Source organism: Apium graveolens, chromosome 9, assembly GCF_009905375.1.
Source record: "Apium graveolens cultivar Ventura chromosome 9, ASM990537v1, whole genome shotgun sequence".
Classification (NCBI taxonomy): Eukaryota; Viridiplantae; Streptophyta; class Magnoliopsida; order Apiales; family Apiaceae; genus Apium; species Apium graveolens.
This window is the reverse complement of record NC_133655.1, coordinates 286,146,532-286,155,794: the sequence shown is the minus strand read 5'-3', so window position 1 is coordinate 286,155,794 and position 9,263 is coordinate 286,146,532. Positions and strand designations below refer to the sequence as shown.

At 35.8% G+C, this 9,263-nt stretch overlaps 1 protein-coding gene across 1 annotated transcript; it reads right to left on the bottom strand.

Annotated features, from left to right (window-relative positions):
• Positions 1 to 394: 394 nt before the first annotated feature.
• Positions 395 to 2,579, bottom strand: LOC141686509 (uncharacterized). Its single transcript, XM_074491541.1, has 2 exons — positions 1,649 to 2,579; positions 395 to 1,466 (listed from the first exon to the last, which is right to left on the bottom strand). The coding sequence occupies exons 1-2, from the start codon at positions 2,386 to 2,388 to the stop codon at positions 395 to 397; spliced, it is 1,812 nt and encodes a 603-aa protein (XP_074347642.1). The 5' UTR covers positions 2,389 to 2,579.
• Between the last annotated feature and the right edge of the window lie 6,684 nt (positions 2,580 to 9,263).

Genomic DNA, 9,263 nt, shown 5'->3' with positions numbered 1-9,263 from the left:
GTGAAAATACATGTCTTTTAGACACAACCGCATATCTAACCGCATATCTAACCGCATATCTCAAAGGATATGTCTTAGGACATGTATGGAAGTGTCTTAGGACATGTCTTTTGGACATGTATGGATGTGTCTTAGGACATGTCTTTTGGACATGTATTTAGGACATGTCTTTTGGACACTTATATAATACTTGCAACAGATTTGGTCATTTATATAGAAAAAAATAAATAAAAGGTTGGTTGTTGAATTCACACAAAATACATCATTCTCTGTTCTTATATTCTGATTTTATCCGGTTGAAAAGTTTGGATAACCACCAAATTGTTTCAATCTGAAATTGTTTGTCAAGAATTATCCTCAACTTTTTACAACAACTTATACCTTGTTTCATTCTTCAAAAGAAACAGCCCCTATGCACTAGATATTTGCACGGTGAACATTCAAGAACCAGCGTATTAAATGCATCTTTCCCACATATCTTGCACTTGCGCATCTTTATATTTAAAACCACTGTGAGGCCGTGTTGGTGAGTATGGGAGTTGCCATGAATGTTGGTAGCACCAAACTTCAAATTGGATAATCTATAATATGGATCGATACACGCAGTATGAAATGATAGATCACACACATTGCAATGATAGAACCAACTGTTTGGGTTAATCTGTTTGGAGCAAAATTCATAATCGAAATTGTGAGGGTGATCAGCTACATTCTGGACAAAAAGTATCAAATAGAGAGGATGCGGATCCCATCTATGTTTCACCAGGCGCGGCCTTAACGCACACCGTATATGTAAGTAGAATTCACATTTCTCACATCCATACATGATAACTTCTTTTTCATCTGCTTCAGTATAATGAAGCCAACATGCATGGAAAACATTATCAACTGAATATCTTAGTTGGTTAAGAGGGTGACGATGACCTTCATGTTTGATTTTTATGGGTAATGAAGCACACCCGATGTCAAAAGAGGTTGGTCCATTCGACAAGAAAATCCCATTATCCATAACGCTGCAACCTTTGCATACTATAAAAGCTAGTTCATTGACCTCTCGTACTAGGAAAATTTCGTCCAGGTTGCCTGCTAGATGATGCTCCATCTTTTCCGGAAACTGGAAGCATGACCTGTGGATAAAAAAATTGCATGAATTGCATTCATAGAATATTTCATCAACCAAGAAGATTGGTTTAGTGCATCCATCACAAATTAGCAATTCAGACTCTTCTAATTTCTGATTCAAGTAAGGGGTCAAAGTTTTTGCGTTCTTGTTTCTGAGAGCCAGCTGGTGTTCATGGCCCCAATGGTTGATATAAGGTGAAGGTTCTGCAGTAGTGGCAGAATTATGCAGGAGAGCATCTGTTGCCTTGGTCATGATACACTGCTGAATCATTTTATGTAGCGAGGTTTCATCATGCGCTGGGAAGTGCATCAAATTGGACTCTCCGCTATCTGCTTCATCTTCACTATATTTCAAGAGAAAGAACATAACCCAGTCAGAATAATTCCTAGTAAACCAACAATGTTGGTAAACAGTAAACTAAACATAAAACGTATTTTCTTGACCAAAAAAAACATTTACGTATTTAATAAGTAATCAATATGAAAGAAATAAGTAAATAATAATAAGAGGAAATGGTATATCAACCTCAACATCTCAGTTGAAGCACATTTCACGTGAGCAAAAAATCTGCAATTTGCGCAATAATAAACCCAGTAGCTGTGATTTATAAATTTACTACATATGCCGCACAACCATAAAAATTTACGATATTCTTGGGGAAGAGAGTAGGCCAAGGTGAGAGTGTGTTGGTTGTGATATTTACATTGGTAGGTGATGGGTGCATCGACACAACTCTTGTGTAACCAGAAACAATATTTGTTACAGATATAGGACAAGTCAGTAGCTGTAGTGTTACAAGCATGACAAAGGAACAAAGCTGGGCTTTGGACTAAGGTTAATGGGTGATTGTGACCTGGATGCCAACGAGTACGGTCCTCTAGAGATTTAAGTTCATATTTTACGCATTTCAGACATACAGAGAAATTCTTATTGTCAGCACCATAATAAAAACCCTGGGACCCACCATTGCAAGCATTACAAAGAGAAAACTGAAATTTTTTGTGACGATCCTTAAGGAGTTTTAGAGGGTGTTGTGGGATCATAGGGTGTGTAAATGTTTTGGGCAACTCACGACAAGTTTTATGCATAAAGAAATCAACAGAATCAGCAGCGAAAGTGTTGCCGCTATAAAATGCGTCTATGTGTTTGTTTATTGGTTGTCTGCACATAGAACATTCAACATCCTTACCAACAACAGGCTCAACTTCATTTAGTATCAGCTGATGCTCATGAAGAAAATGTTGATAATGTCTAAATGTTCCCATCTATGTATGAAACAAACACTAGAGAGAGAGAGAGGGGGAGAGAGAGAGAGAGAGGGAGAGGGAGAGAGGGAAGGAGAGGGAGAGAGAGAGGCAGAGGGAGGGGGGAGAAATGTTTATGCAAGATTTTACAACTGCACCCAGAAAGATGTTAACCCTATTTTTAAATTTCATACATTGCTGACAGATTGAAAATTTTCTGCATTCGAATAATTTTGAGACAAGTAAAGAATATGCATAAGAGTTAAAAAGAAGAGTAAAGTGAAAATATTGCAGGTGATGAAAACCAATTAGTACACGCTATTTAGGCCTTATTTGCCTAAAAAAAGTAGTTGCCTATAAATGAAGTCTTCTATAAATTTTACTTTTTTCACCATTATTTTTTTTAAAATATATGAAACTGCCCTTATAAAATTAAAAGATTTAAAGGTGTCAAATGGATAGTAGGGAATGTGCATATTCTGTTTCTGCAGTTAATTGATGAATGATTGAAGGTACGGCGATGATTGTAATTGATTTAGTGAAGCCGGAGATTGAAGTTGAAAGTTTTAAATCTTGGAGTCAGACAGTAGCTCAAATGGTTAAGAGTTTATGTCATACTGGGTTCGATCTTGACCCACCCGAGAATTTATAAGAACAAATACTTATTTGTAAGGCTATAAGCTATATTTGTCAAAAAAATCTCAAGGTTTAGTAATTGGTTTTTCTAAAGCCGTGTTAAAAGAAGGCCTCATACTATCACATTTAAAATTCTAACGATATATAGTAATTAACGGCGTAAGTGATAAAAAATAATGCAGGTGTCAGTTTTGCCATGGTGGATGATCATCTTCTGGAGTTCGGGGTGGAAAAGGTTTCCAACCAGGTTTTCCGTCTCAGTACATGTCATAGTATATGTTAATAAGCATGTGGTTCGTATTTAAGCAACACGATACACTTGCATACCTCGCCATACGAGCTCTCAATAATTTCTCCCTCGTCTGATCACAACATAGCAGCAGCATTAGAACATCATCGTTCAGGTAAATAATGATATTGAACTTGCCTCGTCAGAAAAACCAGGAAGGCATCCTGCATTGATAAGAAGCAGATGACTTTGATATTCTTGTATCAAGAGAAGGGAGATGGTCCATGGTAGGGCTAAGCAGAAAACCGAAAAAATCTGAAACCGAAACCGCTAAAAACCGTTAAAATCCGAACTGTAAATATCCGATTCGACCCGCGCTCCCCCTACTCCTCGGCAACGGTTCGCCAGGGAGCCATTATACAATAAATAGTTTTTCAGCCGTTAGATCAACCATCTAACGGCTGTTATTAAAAAAATATTTATATGGACCGCGACAATTCGTGGTCGCAGTCCGTAAAAATTACCTTTTTTGTTCCTGTTCACGGACCGCGGAATATTGCTTTGAAATTTTAAGAACCATCATGTAAACTTGAAAGGAGGTTAGAAGGCGCAACATAAGAACCAGAGATCCTTGAGCAATATCTAAATAGACTCGCACTTGCTACATTTATTCAGCACGCAACACCATTTTACTCGCGCAAGGAAATTAGTTATACTCTAAGTAGCTGGTTCCATATGAGGTCAGAGAACAATATTTTAATTCTCTGAATAACATTTTTCTACTGCTTTTTCAAATAAATGAACCTGTTTAGTTCGCTGCCTTGACATTTTTTTGACTAATTAGGCTTGCATGCCTTATTAATTGAGTATATGTACGAGAATCGAACCATTCTGGAACGACAAGAGATAAACCCTTAACTACTTGAACTATCTCATCGCGCTCCGTTGCCTTAACATTTTTAATTTGCTCGAAATTTGTTAACTCTAGCAGAACCATAAGATGCACACTATCAAGTTCATACTTGATAGTTTAAAAATTTTAAAAAATTACAATAATTCTTTTGGCTTGAACAGAAGTACCTTCCTTCACTGCTACTCTAAGGAATCCCAGTGGACCTTGTGAATCATCCTGACAAAGTTTTACATAAGCCAATTAAATGATTGATGACGAAATAAATAAAATAACAGAAATTCAATTGTTGAGTAAAATCTATTTCATACTTTGCAAAGAATGACACTTTTTTCCAGGAAAAACAATTCAGAAAGGAAACTTATGTCAGATATTTTAGTGAAATTGGATTAACTAGTTGACCAATGTGATTGTAATATTTCATCAAACAAGTCAGGAGAGTGTGGAGTGTATGCTTGTTTGAGTTTATTATGATTTTCGGTATTGGCGGGGGTTGGTGTTATTGTGAAAAGACATGTCTTTTAGACACAACCGCATACCTCAAAGGATGTGTCTTAGGACATGTCTTTTGGACATGTATGGATGTGTCTTAGGACATGTCTTTTGGACATGTATGGACGTGTCTTAGGACATGTCTTTTGGACACATATATAATACTTGCAACAGATTTGGTCATTTATATAGAAAAAAAACAAAAGGTTGGTTGTTGAATTCACACAAAATACATCATTCTTTGTTCTTATATTCTGATTTTATCCGGTTGAAAAGTTTGGATAACCACCAAATTATTTCAATCTGAAATTGTTTGTCAAGACTTCAGAATAATCCAAGTTATCCTCAACTTTTTACAACAAAGATTGAAACAAATTTGTTTTCTGAAGATGGCGAACAACGAATCTGTAAAAGACATGACTAGCAAGTTCGCAAAACTAGACAAGTTTGAGGGACATGACTTTAGAAGATGGCAAAAGAAGATGCATTTCTTGTTAATCACATTAAAAGTTGTGTACGTTTTGAGTACTCCAATGCCAGAAATGATTGAGGAAGAAACTGTAGAACAGACTAGAAGACGCTGCAAATGGGAGAATGATGACTACATCTGTCGGGGTCACATCTTGAACGGTATGTCTGATTCTCTTTTTGATATATACAAAAATGTTGAGTCTATAAAAGAATTGTGGGATTCCCTTGAATCCAAGTACATGGTTGAAGATGCTTCTAGCAAAAAGTTTCTGGTTAGTAATTTTATTAACTATAAAATGGTTGATACTAGACCGTTCATGGAACAGTATAATGAACTGTTAAGGATTTTGGGACAGTTTGTTCAACACGACATGAAAATGGATGAATCCATTTTGGTTTCTAGTGTTATTGACAAACTCTCACCCTCGTGGAAAGATTTCAAACACACCCTGAAACATAATAAGGAAGAGATGACTTTGGTTGAACTTGGAAGTCACTTCAGAATTGAAGAGGCTTTAAGGGCTCAAGAAATTGAGAATAATCCTAAGGGAAAGAATCAAGTCGGTAACTCTTCTGTAAATATCGTTGAAGATGGTGGATCTTCTAAGAATTCTAACAAAGACAATGGTAAGAAGAGGAAGTTTAAAGGAAATAACAATACCTCTTCCAACAAGAAACCAAAATTGGCATGTTGGAAGTGTGGCAAACCTGGTCATTTCAAGAAGGATTGTCGGGTTGGTAAAGGCAAGCATAACGCTGGTCTAAGTGGACCTAAGGATCCAGAAAAGCAACAAGGTCAGATTTTAGTACAAAATTATAATTCTGGGCAGAATTATGTGTCACTAATCTCTGAGGCATTTTATGTGCAGGATGATAATGTTGCATGGTGGATTGATTCTGGAGCAACAAGTCATGTGTGTAAAGATCTTCGTTGGTTTGAAGATTTTCAACCAATCGAAGATGGATCTATATTAAAGATGGGAAATGTTGCAACTGAACCAATCAAAAGACTAGGAAATGTAAAGCTTGTTTTTACTTCTGGAAAATATGTATTATTAAATAATGTGTGGTATGTTCCTGGAATTCGAAAGAATCTCTTGTCTGGTGTTGTATTGAATAATTGTGGTTACAAAAAAGTGTATGAAAGTGACAAGTATATCTTGTCAAAGCATGGTACTTTTGTTGACTTTGGTTATTTATGTATTGGCATGTTTATGTTGAATGTTAATGTCTCATTTGATGATGAATCTGCTTGTATGGCTTCTAATAGTGCTAGCAATAATTCAAATAAATTTGAATTGTGGCATGCTAGACTGGGACATGTACATTATAAAAGATTAAAGGATATGTCTAAAATGAGTCTCATACCTGCTATTGATATAAACAATGAGAAATGTAAAACATGTATGTTAACTAATATCTGAAGTGTTGGAACTGATACATAGCGATTTATGTGATTTTCATGCTACACCTTCGTTGGGAAATAAAAAATATGTCATTACATTTATTGACGATGCATCGAGATATTGCTATGTTTATTTGTTGAATACTAAGGATGAAGCTCTTGATAAAGTTAAAATCTATAAAGAAGAAGTAGAGCTACATAAAAGTACTATGATTAAAAATATGCGTACTGATAGAGGAGGTGAGTATTATGATCCAGTATACTTTCAATCTACTGGTATAATACATCAAACCACTGCTCCTTATACACCACAATAAAATGGTATGGCAGAAAGGAAGAATAGGACTTTGAAAGAGATGGTTAATTCCATGTTATCCTATTCGGGTTTGAATGAAGGTTTTTGGGGTGAGGCTATGTTAACAGCCTGTTATTTGTTAAATATGATTCCTACTAAGAGGAATAAATTTACCCCTTATGAACTTTGGTATAAAGAGCCACCAAAATTGAGTTTTCTGAGAGTTTGGGGATGTAGAGCAGTTGTTAGGCTCACTAAATCCAAAAGGAGAAACTTGGGTGAAAGAGGTTTAGATTGTATTTTTGCGGGGTATGCTGAACATTCCATTGCATATAGGTTCTATGTATTAGAATCTAATGATTATGTATCTGTGAATACGATTATCGAGTCAAGATGCTGACTTTGATGAAAATAGATTTACATCTATACCTAGACAAAGAGACGTGATTCAGAATTCTTTCAGTAGGAACCCGGTTCAAACTGAAGATGTTCATGGACCTTCTGAACCAAGGAGAATTTTTAGAGCTAGAAAAAAGCAAATCATTTGGACCTGATTTTCAACTTTATTTGTTTGAAGGTTCAAGAGATGAGGTTGAGATTGAGTTTGAGTACCAATATTGTTTTATTATTGCGGAGGATCCAAAAATATTTAATGAAGCAATGACATCAAGGGATGTTGCATTCTGGAAAGAAGCTATTCAGGATGAGATGGATTCTATCATGAATAATAACAAATGAGAATTGAGTGATCTACCTCCTGGATGTAAAGCATTAGGAAACAGATGGATCTTCAAAAGAAAAATGAAAGTGGACGGTACCATAGACAAATTTAAAGCCAGATTGGTTATACAAGGCTTTATACAAAAAGAAGGGATTGATTACTTTGATACTTATGCTCCTGTTGCTAGGATTTCTACTATCAGGTTGTTGATAGCACTTTCATCTATACACAACCTTGTAATTCATCAGATGGATGTAAAAACTACATTCTTGAATGGTGAATTAGATGAGGATATTTATATGAAACAACCGGAAGGGTTTGTTATGCCTGGTAGTGAGCACAAGGTGTGTAAATTGAAGAAATCTTTGTATCTTAAACAAGCACCAAAAGATTGGCATCAAAAATTTGATAGTGTGGTTTTGTCTAATGGTTTTCTTCTTAACCAAGTAGACAAATATGTATATAGAAAGTTTGATGCTTCTGGTAAAGGAGTTACAATTTGCTTATACGTAGATGATATGTTGATTTTTGGTACTGACCAAAATCAAGTGGATAAAACCAAGAAATTTTTGTCATCTAATTTTGACATGAAAGACTTGGGAGAGGCTGAGGTGATTCTTGGTATAAAGATCAAGCGTACGAAAAATAGTATTTCAATTTCTCAATCTCATTATATTGAGAAGATTCTGAAAAGATTTAACTTTAATAATTGTTCTCCAGTTAGCACTCCTATTGATCCTAGTCTTAAGCTAATATCTAGTAAAGGAGTTGTAGTATCTCAACTTGAATTCTCAAGAGCGATTGGTAGCCACATGTATGCCATGATAAGCACTAGGCCATATATAGCCTATGATGTTGGTAAGCTTAATAGGTTTACTAGCAAACCAAGTTGACATCATTGGCAAGCTTTAAGCCGAGTGTTCAAGTACTTAAAAGGAACCATGGATTATGGTTTGACTTATACTGGATTTCCTTCGGTTCTTGAAGGTCATTCAGATGCAAGTTGGATTTGTGATAAAGAAGATCATTCTTCCACGAGTGGTTGGGTATTCCTTCTTGGGGGAGGTGCTATTTCTTGGGCATCAAAAAAAACAGAGTTGCATTACTAACTCAACAATGGAATCTGAGTTTGTAGCATTATCAGCTGCTGGTAAAGAAGCTGAATGGCTAAGAAATCTGATTTATGAAATTTCATTGTGGCCTAAACCGATATCTCCCACATCTATCAGATGTGATAGTGAGTCTGTCTTGGCTAATGCTTATAGAGAAGTGTACAAAGGAAAGTCTAGACACTTAGGTGTTAGACACAGCATGATTCGAGAGCTTATCATGCATGGTGTTATATCAGTAGAGTTTATAAGAACTCAACATAATTTAGCCGATCATTTGACCAAAAGGTTGAGAAGAGATCTTGTGTACAAATCGGATGTAGGGGTGGGATTAAAGTCCATCTAAAATTTCTCATGTTGAGATACCCAATTCCCATCTAATATGACATTAGATGTTGAATTCAATGTGGAAAGCTTAACATCTGGAGATTGGAACACATTAATAGTATCATCCCAAGGTATGTGTTCAGACCTGCAAGTTGAGGTGGTTGAAGTTTATCTTCTTAATAGTTCTTTTGAAAAATATCCGTTTCAAGAAGTTAGGACTTGACTTTATCATGCTTATGAAGGATTAGGACACAAGGCTAGTAAAAGATAGTGTCAAGTGAGAACATTTGAGAATGTAAAT

Excerpts from the sequence above, each read along its gene's own strand:
- LOC141686509 (XM_074491541.1), bottom strand. The coding sequence starts at position 2,388 with ATGGGAACATTTAGACATTATCAACATTTTCTTCATGAGCATCAGCTG. Across the intron at positions 1,467-1,648 it reads GCTTCAACTGAGATGTTGAG|TGAAGATGAAGCAGATAGCG; the intron begins GTTGATATACCA and ends CTTGAAATATAG.